The 16,465-nt window shown below is 35.8% G+C and overlaps 2 protein-coding genes across 2 annotated transcripts in view; one reads left to right on the top strand and one right to left on the bottom strand.

Moving 5' to 3' along the window:
- Window positions 1-16,465, top strand: part of RTN1 (reticulon 1) — a 383,578-nt gene that overhangs the window by 40,370 nt on the left and 326,743 nt on the right. The window lies entirely within an intron of this gene.
- The window catches only part of LRRC9 (leucine rich repeat containing 9), a 112,848-nt gene that overhangs the window by 10,180 nt on the left and 86,203 nt on the right, over window positions 1-16,465 (bottom strand). Inside the window, exons 28-29 of the mRNA XM_078053772.1 lie at window positions 15,067-15,284; window positions 10,153-10,221 (exon numbers count right to left, since the gene is read on the bottom strand). Coding sequence (XP_077909898.1) covers window positions 10,153-10,221; window positions 15,067-15,284 — 287 coding nt within the window. The remainder of the gene's footprint in view (window positions 1-10,152; window positions 10,222-15,066; window positions 15,285-16,465) is intronic.

Raw genomic sequence — 16,465 nt, 5'->3', positions numbered from 1 at the left:
GATTAGGGAAGTGCTCAGCTATAATTTGCTCAAATATACCTTCTGCCCCCCTCCTCTTTTTCTGGGACCCCAATAATTCTAATATTGATTTGCTTTATGGTATTGCTGATCTCTCTAAGCTTACCCTCATGATCCAGTACTTGTTTATCTCTCCTTTGCTCAGTTTCTTTATTTTCCATAATTTTATCTTCTATATCACTGATTCTCTCTTCTGCCTCATTTATCCTAGCAGTAATAACCTCCATTGTTGATTGCATCTCAGTAATTTTGATTTTGACCTGATTAGATCTTAGTTCTTTTATTTCTCCAGAAAGGGATTCTCTAGTGTCTTCTATGCTTTTTTCAAGCCTGCTAGTATCTTTACAATCATTATACTGAATTCTACCTCTGACATTTTACCAATATCCATATTTTTAAGTCTCTGGCAGTGATACTGCCTCTTGCTCTTTTTTCTGAGAATTTTTCCTTCTGGTCATTTTGTCCAGAGAAGAATAGATGAATGAGAGAACAAAAAAATAAATAAATAAAAAATAAAAATATCAACCATGACCCCAGTGAAATATACACTAGACAAATCAGAAGAGATCAGAAACCAAAAAAGAGAAAAGGGGAAAAAAGAGAGAATATAATTAAACAGGTGAACAGAACAGGGTGATACACTTGGTCATAGCTGTATTTTGGTCTGTTAGAAGACACTAGATCCCAAAATTATAAAGAAAGAAAAACTATATATATATATAAATAAAATTGAAATATATATATATATAAATAAAATTGAATATAGTGAAAGGAAACAAAAAATGAAGAATATATCTATAAATGTAAATATAAAAATGAAAATTAAAAAAAGACTTACAAAAAGAGTTGATAAAATAAGAAACTAGTTGAAAAGGAAAAAAAAGAAAAAGAAAATTTTAAACTGAAAGCCTAAAAAGTCATGGAAAAAACCTCGAATTCTAATATTTTCCCCTAGGGCTGGAATTTTTTAGTTATGTGTGATCCATAAAGTTGGTATTAGCCAGATGTTCCTGCTGGTCTTCTGGGGGAGGGGCCTGTTGCACTGATTCTCAGCTGTCTTTGCCTGGGTGGGGTTGCACCGCCCCTTGCCAGGGGGCCAGGCTCAATGTAAGCTGCTCCGCATTGCTCTGTGTGGCTTTTGTTCCCTGATGGCTTTCTGTGCCACTTTAGAGGATGAAAATAAAAATGGCAGAGCCCCATCTCTAGCATCAGAGCTGAAAGATCACAGCCCCCACTCTTCAGTGCACCCTCAGAGAAAAGCAGTCAGTCACTTTTGTCTCCCTGGTTTCTGACCTCACTCTGTGGTCACCCAGCCTGTGACCAAGCGTTTTTTATCTCAGACATGTGGCCCCTTTTCGAGTCTCCAAGCCCTGCAGATTCCTGTCTTGCGCACCCTCACTGTTCCTTCTGAGGGAAGAAGGAGGGTTTAGCCAGGGTTGTGCCACTTGCAGGGCTTCTGTTTGGGGAGCTGTGGCCTAGTGGTATGCATACCCATGCCTCTCCTCCTGGGGGAAGGGGAGGGTCTCGCTGTGGTTCTGCGGCTTGCTGGGCCCCTGCTCAGAGGGCAGTCACTGGATCCTGCCCCAGTTCACAGTTTATGGCAACCCCAAGCTGAAAGCCCACTCTGGGGCTTGCTAATTGAAGCCAGCTTACTTGCTCCAATGCTTGGGAACTCTGCAGCACTCAGGTACCCCTGTTCTTTCTGTGACCCCAGGGAGACTGAGAACACACTGTCTCACCTACAATTCTGCCCCTCTGTGCCACCCGAGAGCCTTTCAGGCAGGGATGTCCCTCACTGGAGCAGACCTCTAAAAGTTCAGATTTTGTGCTCCACTGCTATATATTACTTTCTAGTAGCCGGCTTTTGGAGGTTCCCTCCACTCTGTGGTTTATCTTCACCTCAGATTCACTTCTCCGCACCTCCTACCTTGCAAAAAGTGGTCGCTTTTCTATTTGTAGAGTTGCAGCAATTCTTTTCTTAGATCTCAGGTTGAATTCACAGATGTTCAGAATGATTTGATAGCTATCTAGCTGAATTCATGGGACCAGATGAAACTAGGGTCCCCTACTCCTCCACCACTTTCCTCCCTCTCTCGATTTTTTTTTTTAAATCAAGACTACCATTTAGAGGTTTAGTCTCTTTTTAGAGTATATAATACTGTTCATTAACTATAGGCAACCCAATTCATGAATAGGATTATGTTGTAAAAATTCACTTAGAAGTAATTAGTTTGAAACTTATATGTTATTTTCCCATATGCACTATCCAATTTAACTCAGTACATATCTACTGAATTATATGATCCATCACTTTGTAGTTTGTCAGCCTACTCTAAAAAATATTTGTATGTGTGCATAAGAAGGTGTATAAAGGGGCTTCTGGGTGGCTTAGTTGGTTAAGTGTCCAAGCTGATCTCAGCTCAGGTCTTGATGTCAGGGTTGTGAGTTCAAGCCCTATGTTGGAGCCTGCTTATAAAAAAAAAAGAAAGAAGAAGAAAAGGTGTACAGAAAGAGTTAACATAGTAGGCCTGAAGTTGTTATCTTTAGAAAGGTCTTGCAAGGATAGTGTTTGGCACTTGGATTTTGGAAGTGTTCCCACCATTCCTTAACTGATTAAAGGTAGTTCACTGCACTTACACAAAAGATATGATTTATGTTCAATTTGCTTTTCTTCTGGGAGTCTAGAATTTTGGTATGTGATATGCATAGGGTACATATGTGAACAGCTTCCAACAAAATTCTTGAATGCTAAGTCTAATGGAATTCCCTAGGTAGAAACATAAACACATGTTGCTGCATTTTTGTTGCTGGGTGAGGAGTGGAGAGTGTGTATTGTGTGACCCCTCATGGGAGAGAAAGAGCATAAGGAAGCCTACATATCAATTCCTCCAGATTCTGCCTGTGTCTTTTTCCCTCATCACCTGGCTGTGTATCCTCACTATGTCATATCCTAAGTATGTCATTGTATCCCTCTATGTCATTGCAATAAATTTTAGCCATGAGTACAATTATATGCTAAGTCCCATGAGTCCTTCTAGTAAATCTCTGAATGTGGGGGTGATCTTGGGGATTGACAACACAAAAAAACTATAGCACAGTTTGTGATCATGAAAAAAAGGAAAAAAAAGAAACAAACTTTCATCAAAAGGGAATGAATAAACAATCTATTTTTAAATGTAGTATTAGATATACATTAATGGAGAGAGATCTCTAAGACATATAACGGAATTAAAAATAATGGACTGCATTCTAGGCCAGAAAGAGAGCTTCATAAATACCGAAGAATATATAAATAGACTGTCTCCTCTGACTAAAATGCAATAACAGAAATAATTGACAAAGAGATAACAAAAAACACCTCATAGGTTTGAAATTCACACACACACACACTCAGACAGACACCTCTCAATCATTAATGGATTAAAGAAGAAATCTTCTGGAGATTTTAAGAAATAACAGGAAAAACACTGCATATCAAAACTTTTAGGCAGTATTTTAAAACTTAAAATTTATTCAGTTAAAAGAAATATTAGAAATTAATGAGCTAGACATCCTACTTAAGAATTTTTTAAAAATGTAAATTCCATTTTAACAATATTTGTTCTTCTAATCTATGAGCATGGGATGTCTTTCCATTTCTTTGTGTCCTCTTCAATTTCTTTCATCGGTGTTTTACGGTTTTCAGAGTACAGGTCTTTCACCTCTTTGGTTATGTTTATTCCTAGGTATCTTACTGTTTTTGGTGCAATTGTAAATGGGATTTATTCTTTTATTTCTCTTTCTGCTGCTTCATTATTGGCATATAGAAATGAAACATTTCTGTATGTTGATTTTGTGTCATCTGACTTTACTGAATTCTTTTTATCAGTTCTAGCAGTTTTTTGGTGGAGTCTTTCAGGTTTTCTATACATAGTATCATGTCATCTGCAAATAGTGAAAGTTTTACTTTTTCCTCGCTGATTTGGCTGCCTTTTATTTTTTTTGTCTGACTGCTATGGCTAGGACTTGCAGTATTATGTTGGATAAAAGCAGTGAGAGTGGACATCCCTATCTTGTTCCTGACCATAGAGGAAAAGCTCTCAATTTTTCCCCATTGAGGATGATATTAGCTTTGGGTTTTCATAGATGGCCTTTAATATGTTCCCTCTAAACCTACTTTGTGGAGGTTTTTTTTTTTATCATGAATGGATGTTGTACTTTGTCAAATGATTTTTCTGAGTCTATTGAAATGATCATATGGTTCTTATCCTTTCTTTTATTAATGTGATGCATTGTGAATATTGAACCACGCTTGCAACCCAGGAATAAATCCCACCTGATGGTGGTGAATGATTTTTTAAATGTATTGGTGGATTTCGTTTGCTAGTGTTTTGTTGAGGATTTTTGCGTCTATGTTCATCAGAGATATTGGCCTGTAGTTCTCTTTTTTGTGGTGTATTTATCTGGTTTTGGTATCAGGGTAATGCTGGCCTCATAGAATGAATTTGGAGCTTTTCTTTTCTATTTTTTTGGATCAGTTTGAGAAGAATAGGTAATAACTCTTCTTTAGATGTTTGGTAGAATTCACCTGTAAAGCCATCGGGTCTTGGGCTTTTGTTTCTTGGGAGCTTTTTGATTACTGATTCGATTTCTTTGCTGGTTATTCATTTGTTCAAATTTTCAATTTCTTCCTGCTTCAGTTTTGGTAATTAATATGTTTCTAGAAATTTATCCATTTCTTCTAGATTGTCCAATTTCTTGGCATATAGTTTTTCATAATATTAGTTCTCTTATAATTGTATTTCTGTGGTGTTGGTTGTTATTTCTCCTCTTTCATTTGTGCTTTTATTTATTTGGGTCCTCTTTCTTTTCTGTTTGATAAGTCTGGCTAGAGGTTTATCAATTTTGTTAATTTTTTCAAATTACCAGCTCCTAATTTCACTAATATATTCTATTGGTTTTTTTAGTTTCTACATCATTTATTTCTGCTCTGATCTTTATTATTTCCTTCCTTTTACTGGCTTTATGCTTCATTTGTTGTTCTTTTTCTAACTCCTTTAGGTGTAAGGTTAGGTTGTTTATTTGAGATTTCCTATCTTCTTGAGGTAGGCCTGTATTGTTATATACTTCCCTCTTAAACTGCTTTTGCTGCATCCCAAATATTTTGGACTGTTGTGTTTTCATTTTCATTTGTTTCCATGTTTGTTTGTTTGTTTGTTTATTTATTTATTTATTATTTCCTGGTTGACCCATTCATTGTTTAGTAGCATGTTATTTAACTTCCCATGTATTTGAGGTCTAGCCAGATTTTTTCTTGTGGTTGATTTCAGGTTTCTTTTTTTTTTAAATATTTATTTATTTTAGAGAGAGAGAGAGCACAGAGGGAGGGGCAGAGGCAGAGGGAAAGAGAGAATCTTCCAGCAGACTCCCCGCTGAGTGCAGAGCCTGATGCAGGGCTCAATCCCAGGATCCTGAGATCATGACATGAGCTGAAATCAAGAGCCAGCCGCACAACCGACTGGGCCACCTAGGCGCCACTGACTTCAAGTTTCATAGTGCTGTGGTCAGAAAAGTTGCATGGTATAACTTTGATCTTCTTGAATTTGTTGAAGCCTGTTTTGTGGCCTAATATGTGATCTATTCTGGAGAATGTTCCATGCGCACTTCAAAAGAATGTGTATTCTGCTGTTTTAGGATGGAGTGTTCTGAATAGATCTGTTAGGTCCATCTGATCCAGTGTGTCATTCAAAGCCATTGTTTCCTTATTGATTTTCTTTTTTTTTTTCCTTATTGATTTTGTTTAGATGATCTGTCCATTGATGTAAGTGGGGTGTTAAAGTCCCCTACTATTATTGTGTTATTATCAATTAGTCCCTTTATGTTTGCTTTTAATTGTTTTATGTACTTGGGTCTTCCCATGTTGGGTGCATAAATATTTACAATTGTTATATCTTCTTGTTTGATTGTCCCCTTTATTATTACATAGTGTCCTTCTTTGTCTCTTAAAATATCTATAGTACCCAAAGCAATATATACATTTAGTGCAATCCCTATCAAAATACCAAGAGCATTTTTCACAGAAGCTAGAACAAACAATCCTAAAATTTGAATGGAACCACAAAAGACCCCAAATAGCCAAAGCATTCTTGAAAAAGCAAAGCAAAGCTAGAGGCATCACAATTCTGGACCTTAAGTTAAATTACAAAGCTGTAGTAATCAAAACAGTATGGTATTGGCACAAAAAAAGACACATAGATCAATGGAACAGAATAGAAAACCCAGAAGTGAACCCACAATTATATGGTCAATTAATCTTCAACAAAGCAGGAAAGAATACCCTAAGGGAAAAAGACAGTCTCTTCAACAAATAGTATTGGGAAAACTGGACAACTGCATGCAAAAGAATGAAAACCACTTTCTTACATCATACACAAAAATAAATTCAAAATGGATTAAAGACCTAAATATGAGCGCTGAAACAATAAAAATCCTATAAGAGAACACAGGGCAGTAACTTCTTTGACATCAGCCATAGCAACTTCTTTCTAGATAGGTTTCCCGAGGCAAGGGAAAGAAAAGCAAAAATAAACTATTGGGACTACATTAAAATGAAAAGTTTCTGCACAGCAAAAGAAACAACCAACAAAGGTAAAAGACAACCTACTGAATGGGAGACAATATTTGCAAATGACATATCTGATAAAAGATTAGTATCCAGAATTTATAAAGAACTTATAAAACTCAACACCCAAAAAATGAATAATCCAATTAAAAATGGGCAAAAGACACAAAGAGACCTCTTTCAAAGACGACATATAGACGGCCAACAGACACATGAAAAGATGCTCAACATGACTTATTATCAGGGAAATGCAAATCAAAACCGCAATGCGGTATCACCTCATACCTGGTTAAAATCAACAACGCAAGAAACAACAGGTGTTGGCAAGGATGGGGAGAAAAGGGAATCCTCTTGCACTGTGGGTGGGAATGCAAGCTGGTGCAGCCACTCTAGAAAACAGTAGTATGGATATTCCTCAAAAAGTTAAAAATAGAACTACCCCACAATCCAGCAATCATACTACTAGGTATTTACCTAAAGAATACAAAAGCACTAATTCAAAGGCACACATGCACCCTAATGTTTACAGCAGCATTATGTACAATAGTCAAATTATGGAAACAGCCCAAGTGTCCACTGATTGATGAATGGATAAAGAAGATATGTGTGTGTGTGTGTGTGTGTGTGTGTGTGTGTGTGTGTATAAAATAGAATATTACTGAGTCATAAAAAAGAATGAAATCTTGCCATTTGCAATGACATGGATGGAGCTAGACAGTATAATGCAAAGTGAAATAAGTCAGAGGAAGACAAATACCATATGATTTTACTCATATGTGGAATTTAAGAAATGAAACAAAACAAACGAGCAAAGGGAAAAACAAGGGAGAGAGAGAAGCAAACCAAGAAACAGATTCTTAACTATAGAGAACAAACTGATGGTTATTACCAGAAGGGAAGTGGGTGGGGGGATGGGTTAAATAGGCAATGGGGAGGAAAGAGTACACTTGCTGTAATGAGCACTAGGTGATTCATGGAAGTGTTGAATCACTATATTATACACCTGAAACTAATACTATACTGTATGTTAAGGAACTGGAATTTAAGTAAAAACTTAAATAAGTAAAAGCTGAACCACAGAACCAGTATTATGCTAAAAATAATTTTAATAAATAATGTTAAAAATGTCAAAAAAAAGTAAATTCCAAGAAACTGAAAGAAGAAAATAATAAAGGGTGGGAATTATTAAAAAGAAACCAAATAAATTAACTACTTGATAAAACCCAAATATGGTTCTTTGAAGAGATTAATACAATAGACAAACATTTAGCAAGACTTATCAAGAATAAAAGAGAAAAAGGAAGAATCAACAAATTTAGGTATAAAAAAGATAACACACAAATATGGTAGAGATATTAAAAAATTCATGAGAGTATTATAGTAATACATTTAAAATTTATATAAAAAGGACAAATCTATAGAAAAATTTAACTTCTCAATACTGACTTTTGAAGAAATAGAAAACATGATTAGATTTATAGCCATTAAATAATTTGAATAAGTAGTTTAACATCTAATTTCAAAAAATATTGAGCCCAGATTGTTTTAGAGATAAGATCTAATTATCTGGGCACCTGAGTTGCTCAGTGGGTTAAGCATCTTGCCTTCTGCTCAGGTCATGATCCCAGGGTCCTGGGATCAAGTCCTGCATTGGGCTCCCTGCTCAGTGGGGAGTCCGCTTCTCCCTCTACCTCTCCATCCTTCTTGTGCACTCTCTCTCAAATAAATTTTAAAATCTTAAAAAATAAGATCTAATTATCCTTCAAGGAACACATAAGTTTTTTCCCATATAAACTAATTCATAGACTAGCAAGAGAGAGCTCCCAATTAATTTTATGAGGCAAGAACAGCCTTGATGAACTTAAAAGAATAGCATAAGAAGATAATTATAGGATAATTTTACTTATTTCCATAAATACAGATATACTACATGAAATCTTAGCAAATTGAATTCAGCAAAGTGTAAAACATGACTAAATAGTATTCAACCCAGGATTAATGATTGTTTAACACTAGAGCAGGTTAAAGAGAAAAACTACATTGCCAATTAGTCAAAATCCAATGACTATTCATGATAAAAACAGGTAGTAAACTGAATTAGAAAGGAGCTTTCTTAAAATGTTGAAGGTTATCTATCCATAACCTATAGCAAACTCATATTTAATAGTGACAATTTAGAAGTGTTTTTTGAAGTCAGTTACCTACTATCAGTGCTTCTATTCAACACTTTATTAGAGGTCCTAGTCAACACACTAAGAGAAGTAAAGGAAATAAAATACATAAGGATTGGAAAGAAATGAGTCATTATCGCAGATAATATGATAGTATACCGAGAAAATCCAACAAAATTTATAATTCATTAGAACTAAAAAAAGAGTTCAAGATTCCTGGAGAAAGAGTAATATGCAAAAATCAGAATTGCTATACTTCAGCAACAAACAATTAGAAACATGTAAACAGATATTGTTCAAAATAGCTATTAAAACAATGGAATAAATCAAACCAAAGATGATTAAAAACCTTTAGGAGAAAACTACAAATTTTATTGAAGAGCATAAAATAAATGTAGGGATGGATATTCATGCTTATGAATGGGAAACCTGAATACTACAAATATTAGGTGAGACTGCTTATTGTTATATCTTTCTTGGTGGAAATAGCTCTCTGATGTGGCACTACCGGGCTCTCTCAACCCCTTTACTCCTCTACTAGGAGCAGAGTGACTTAATTGATAAACTCAGGAGGATTAAACTGAGCATGTTTAGCTCCTGGCTTTCCTGTTTTGGGAAGGAACGTATTGCTACAGAAAGACCTGTCTTCCTCCAGAAGAAGCTCTCCTGCTATGTGGAAAGAATTCAGTTAAGTATTTCCTGTTACTGGGTGATCATGATTGCCTATTTCTGGGATCTGTTAGCAGCCCTATTTGGCTTTCTCATGAAGCTAAGCAAAATATTTTCACCTCTCAATCTGCCACTGTCATATTTGTCAGTTTGTTCAGATGTTAGGTGACTATGAAGGTGCTGCTTATTTGATCCCTCCAAAGCCTCCAACAGGAAAAATAGCAGATTTCTCCCCAAATTAATTTATATATTTCTTGCAATTCCAAATAACATGTCAATAAGACTGTCACATAACTTCAAAAGCTGTTTTCCAAAACTCATAGGAAGTGTAAAGGGCCAAGAACAGCTGAGACAGTGAAGAGAGAAAAAGAGGAGGAGGAGGAAGGGAAGGAATATTGGAGGGGATTTCTCTACCAGACACCAAGATTTAATATAAAACTTTAATAATTAACCAGTATAATATTGGTACAGGGATTGATAGTCCAATGAATGCAATTTAGAACCCTGAAACAGATCCTCTTATATATAACAATGGCAGATTAATATTATCATCAGTTGGAAGAGGGAAGTAGTCAATAAATTGTGCTTGGATAACTGTCTGTACATATGGAAACAGATAAATTTTCACATATAAAAACTGATTATATACAACTGTAAGTAAATTAACATAAATTAGAAAAGTAACATACTCACTGGATTGCCATAAACTGTAAGCTCTCTGAGAGAAGAGATACCATCAAGTTTTTCCAGTTCTGCCATATCCTATTCAAAAGTTAATCAATAAATTACTGTTTGGTTAGATCCAATATTTTTAAATATACACTGATTTGACACCAGTCAGAATGGCTAAAATTAACAAGTCAGGAAATGACAGATGTTGGCAGGGATGCGGAGAAAGGGGAACCCTCCTACACTGTTGGTGGAAATGCAAGCTGGTGCAGCCACTCTGGAAAACAGTATGGAGGTTCCTCAAAAAGTTGTAAATAGAGCTACCATACAACCCAGCAATTGCACTACTGGGTATTTACCCCAAAGATACAAATGTACTGATCCGAAGGGGTACATGCACCCTGATGTTTATAGCAGCAATGTCCACAATAGCCAAACTATGGAAAGAGCCAAGATGTCCAACAACAGATGAATGGATAAAGAAGATGTGGTATATATATATACAATGGAATATTATGCAGCCATCAAAAGGAATGAAATCTTGCCATTTGCAACAGCGTGGATGGAACTGGAGGGTATTATGCTGAGTGAAATAAGTCAATCAGAGAAAGACAGGTATCATATGCTCTCACTGATATGAGGAATTCTTAATCTCAGGAAACAAACTGAGGGTTGCTGGAGTGGTGGGGGGTGGGAGGGATGGGGTGGCTGGGTGGTAGACACTGGGGAGGGTATGTGCTATGGTGAGTGCTGTGAATTGTATAAGACTGTTGAATCATGGACCTGTACCTCTGAAACAAATAATACATTATATGTTAAAAAAAGGAAGAAGATAGTAGGAAGGGAAAAATGAAGGGGGGGGAATTGGAGGGGGAGACGAACCATGAGAGACAAAGTGAGGGTTCTAGAGGGGAGGGGGGTGGGAGGATGGGTTAGCCTGGTGATGGGTATTAAGGAGGACAGGTATTGAATGGAGCACTGGATGTTACACGCAAACAATGAATCATGGAACACTACATCAAAAAAAAATTTTGAATTTTGTTATTTTTGTAATTAAAACATTTTAAAAATAGTACTTGTTATCTTAAAAATATATATACACACTGATTTGAAGTAATCATATGGAAGTGTTGGATTATAGCTAGCTCATGACTGAATTCTCCAAAGTGAGCTTGAGTGACAAATTCTGTATTGTTGATTAAGGACAAATCTATGCACTATTGATTCCAAATGCATGATTGGTAAAGATGATATTCTAATAGGGGAAATAGGCCATATAGCAGCACTTGCAAGAAAAGACCAAATTTCTTCTCAGAAAAATTATGGTCTAGGGCTGAGATTATATTTGGTTAATTCTCCAGAGGATTGAACCAGAAATGTGGAAAAATGGTAAATCCAGTCTAAATAATTTTAAACACAACCTTAACCATAAAGGAATATGTGATACTGAGTGGACTACATCCTGATATATTTTCTGGGAGTATATATAGTTGAAAAACTATTTTTCTAGTTGAATGACTTGTCTTCACTACTGGATGGGGTTATTATTACCTATTTAACACTAATGAAAGTTTGCAAATACACATTTAACTTTTGCAAAATTATTTTTTAAAATGCTATTTTTGACAAAATTTAGGTGACAAGCTCAACTTCAGTTTGCTGCTAGTTTATAGTAATAAAATAAAATTATTGATATGCTCCTATTCTTATTTGGAATGACAAGTAGACATAGCCAATTCATCAACAACTATAAAAAAATTTAGACCTATTTTAGACCATTTGGAAGTGGAATTGGATTAAAACAGCTGATCTTTACAATTTTGATCTTAGAAATGTCATAAAGGAGGACTTTGGAAAAGCTCTGACAGTCAATTATCTGTAGAGATATTATGCATTTGACCCACAGGTAGTTCCTGTCTGTGGAACCAAAGCCTGAATGGAAAGCATAGAAAGGTGAAAAGTCTTTTCTCAATTATTTTCTCAAATTAAACAGAGTTTGGCAGTGTTCACTAGTGAAGTGTTTCTAATTAAAATGTTTGTTTCTCATGGAAGATGTTAATATGAGAAACAGTGTTAAATTTGTAGAGGATAATGCTGGTATAAAGAGATATCAAGAAAACGAATATGTTCATAATTGGGGAAGAGGGCTGATGACTTCCCATTTTTAATGTAAGGTATTTTTTTTACAGTGGAGTGTTGGACTTACTTTCTAATGGCTAAATTTGGCAAATTTTTAGGAATTTTGTGAGATGGTGTTTTAGCTTGAAATTGGCTGTGGTGGAAGAAATTATACCATGGAAATTGACAAATGCTATTGATTAGGACTTTTTTTCCCTGCAGAGCAAGCCATTAAACATTAACCAGCACACCAATAGTTGTTACCTTTTGAGTACATTTTCAGGATAATCACTTATGGCAATCATGATTAGTAATAGTTAGGCTTAGATTGGGGCCTTTCATTTAGGGCAAGAAATAGCAATGGACTATTTCCTGGAGTCATTTCCAGCCTCAGGTGATTACTGAGATGTTTTAAAGTAGGTACAGTTGTTTGATGCCAGATAGGGGAATCATTTAGACACAGGAACCAAATAGGACTGTAAAGCTGAATTAAAGAACTCACCTTTCAGTTGTGTTTCTGGGATTCTATCTGCAAAGGCAGGACTATAGGCAACAATTTTCCAAATCTACATTATGGGTCATGATGGCTAAGTGAAAAGCTTCACACTGGAATCTGTTGTCAAGGATATGCAGTTTATGAAAGATTTTAAAGTAGGTTAATGCAGGGCTGCATGTATCTTCATTTGAAGTATTGTTTTCCTAATTTTTCTATGCCTTTTCCCTCCTATTCTAGAGGTCTTTATCAACCCAAGGGTTATAATCTGATTGCCCATTGTGGAAATTAATGCTGGTGTCAGCCTACCCATGTTGGTATGAATCGAGAGAGAAAAAATCTCTCCCAAAAAGAAAATCTGAATAGAGAGTTAAGAATTTTGAAGAACATAATATTTTCAGTAGAATTAAACAGAATCTCCAACTCAACTTCTTATTCCTTTTAGTTAGTTTCCCAGCTAAATGTATGGTCATATTAAGGTACTGTAATATTAATAGTTAGAATAAGTCTGATGGTATAACAGTCAATCTAAATTCAAGGAAAAATACTACTTTGAGGATAAAAATAGACAATGGAGGGCTGATCATTAAATAATCAATATCCCTTCATTCCATGATGTATGTATAATTTCCCATGATTTATCATACAGGTTATCTATTAGCTATGTTAAATTTTTATAAAAATAACCTTGACTAGGCATTATCCTGCTTAAGTTACTGGGGAGGAAGTTGTTACAACAGTGGATCTGCCATTCACTCTCTTCCTTTAGTGGGTTAGAAGGGTGGGGATGTGGGGCAGGGACACTCCTGGGGAAAAGCAAGTTACCTGGTCTAATTTCTTTGTAATTATGCTGGTAAATAGCTGTGCTGTCAAACAGACCAGTGATATTTACTAGGAAAAAGGTCCTTATTTATGAAATACTCTTAGCAGGATCTCTCTGGTTAAGGACTGCTTATAGTTAATAAACCTACAACTATAGAATTATCAGGCATGGCTCCCTATAAAATATCATGTAAACTCAAGTATAAAATGGAGGCATTTCATAAATGAAACACTCCCTTGTTGTATGAGATCACTCACACAAAATCTCACTTGGAGATCTTATATTTTAATCTAAGCTAGAGAGTATACAGAAAGAAAGGACCTGAGAAGCCACAGGAATGTCCCAGACCCTGTGTATCCTTGAAATTATAGTAAAGCTTGATACTGGGTAAGATCTCCTATGCATGTTAAGTCCGATATGACAATCCTTTGTGTTAGCTCAGTTGCTATCACTGGAAAGATTTTCCATAGGATTGCAATTTTCCCAATTTAGATTTCCTCTGGATAAAGCTTTGTAAGAATCGTTGCCAGTTTGGAAGGCTTTTCTCAGATGAATGTTGTTTGAATCCTGATAAATTAATTGTATGCCATTTTTCTCTGTATGTATATTTCCTAGTTGCTATGTGGGACAGTGCTCATGATTCCCATCTAGCCTTGAACAGGCTTTTATATCACTCTAGAAAGGGCTTCCTGAACTCTAGTAGTAGAGCCACAAATACTGATTGCCTAATTACTATGTACCAGGCACCAAGCTGTATTCTGATACAAATGTGGCAAGATATACTTGGTCTCTGCTCTTGGGTGGAAGTCCACATTTCATTTTGTCTTTGAGATTTGTCTTAGAGGTATGGATAGAAGTAGTAAAAATGGTAAGAGGAGGGCTAACAGATCATCACCAAAACACTGAGAGAAATGTTAGGGCTGTGTAAAGTTATGTATACCTTTAACCCTCTTATCTGCATACTATATCAGGAGAGAGTCTGGGCAGGCTCAGTTCGGACAGTGCCTTATGGAAACAGGTTGAATTCTGAGCAGGTAAAACTAAAGCAGGACCTTATCTAAGGGAAGCCTTGAGTGGGTAGAGATGGAATATTAAAGCCAAGTCAAAGTCCATTATCAGGAACTGATTCGAATGTTAGGTACACCAAGGACAAATGCCAAGTTTAAAGGTCCAGAGGAAGTCTGGGATTGAGATGCAGAAATAGCTTGGACCAAGAGCAGTCAAGAACAAGAGATCTCTTAGAGGGGACTGCTGAGAAGAGCTTAGAACATTTAGAGCTAACTTTTTTTTTAGCAGGTGTATGCATGTGGGTTGGTTGGGTTTATAAGTCTAGAAGCAGAGTGGACATCTTTGCATCACAGACTATATGCCTCTGCTTCACAGAGTATTTACATGGCATATAAATAAGGTAACATGCCAGCAGAGTTTTCATTGGTGTGTTTGGAACCTTTATGTTCAGAGGAGTTAAGTCTTGTAAATCTTGTAACAAACAAAATAATGTTACCTGGATTTTATTATATCCTAGGAAGAGTTTCTCTAGTTTTACCAAAGGTTGTAATTTGCTCAGCTCTCGTAGTCTGTTTTCTTCCAGGTGAAGTGCCAACAGAGAGCTTGGTTTGGCAAAGGCACTATCATTAAATGCTCTGATGCGGTTATGGTCCACTACCAATTCCTGAAGGACTACTAAATTGTCAAGCCCTTCAATTTGACTAATTTCATTCCCTGGAGAAACATAAGTCATGATATGTCAGGTGAGCCCAAACATTCTGAATAAAAGGTTACCTATCTTAAATATTTTTTATAAAATGCTTTTTTAAAAAGTAAAATATTAAAAAGAACATATTTCCAATGAGAAATAGAAATGTATTTATAGGAAGGTACCATCATTATCAAATAATATTTGGTAAAATTTCTCCTTTATGTTTGAAAGACAAAGATATGAAGTATACAATGTATGTAATTGACCCAATCCGTCTGTTCAGTAATTGAGTGCTAAAATAGTTGGTATTGACAAAAGTAGATATATAGAAGTGCTGCAGAAGATATACTTCCTGAGTATATCTGATTATTCTAATAGGTATTCAAATACGTATATTTAAATCTTTATTAGTAAATGAATTGTGTTTTAAGTTGGAAGAATATACCTTAATAATGCTATTATTTCTTTCTCAACATATTTTTGCACAACCACATTAAAAAATTAAAAATGAATTAAGCACTCATTACATTCTTTGAAATCTCAATCCTTTCTTTATAATCTATGATTTCTCTTTTTTTAATTTTATTTTATTATATTAATCACCATACGTTACATCATTAGTTTTTGATGCAGTGTTCCATGATTCATTGTTTACGTATAACACTCAGTGCTCCATTCAATACGTTCCCTCTTTAATACCCATCACCAGGCTAACCCATCCCCCCACACCCCCTCCCCTCTAGAACCCTCAGTTTGTTTCTCAGAGTCCATAGTCTCTCATGGTTCGTCTCCCCTCCGCTTTCCCCCCTTCATTTTTCCATTCCTACTATCTTCTTTTTTTTTTTTTTTTAACATATAATATATTATTTGTTTCAGAGGTACAGGTCTGTGATTCATCAGTCTTACACAATTCACAGTGCTCACCATAGCACATACCCTCCCCAATGTCTATCATCCAGCCACCCCATCCCTCCCACCCCCCTCCAGCAACCCTCAGTTTGTTTCCTGAGATTAAGAATTCCTCATATCAGTGAGATCATATGATACCTGTCTTTCTCTGATTGACTTATTTCTCTCTATTGTAGCAGTCAATAGCTTTGTAAGTATTAATGATAATGATAATTAATGAGAAGAGGACCCTTGAGTTGGCAAAATGCTTTTATATGTGTTTTCTACTGGAGTCTCAAGATAGGACAGGGAAAAT

Source organism: Halichoerus grypus, chromosome 8, assembly GCF_964656455.1.
Source record: "Halichoerus grypus chromosome 8, mHalGry1.hap1.1, whole genome shotgun sequence".
Classification (NCBI taxonomy): Eukaryota; Metazoa; Chordata; class Mammalia; order Carnivora; family Phocidae; genus Halichoerus; species Halichoerus grypus.
The sequence above is the reverse complement of the archived record's forward strand: the minus strand, read 5'-3'. Positions and strand labels throughout refer to the sequence as shown.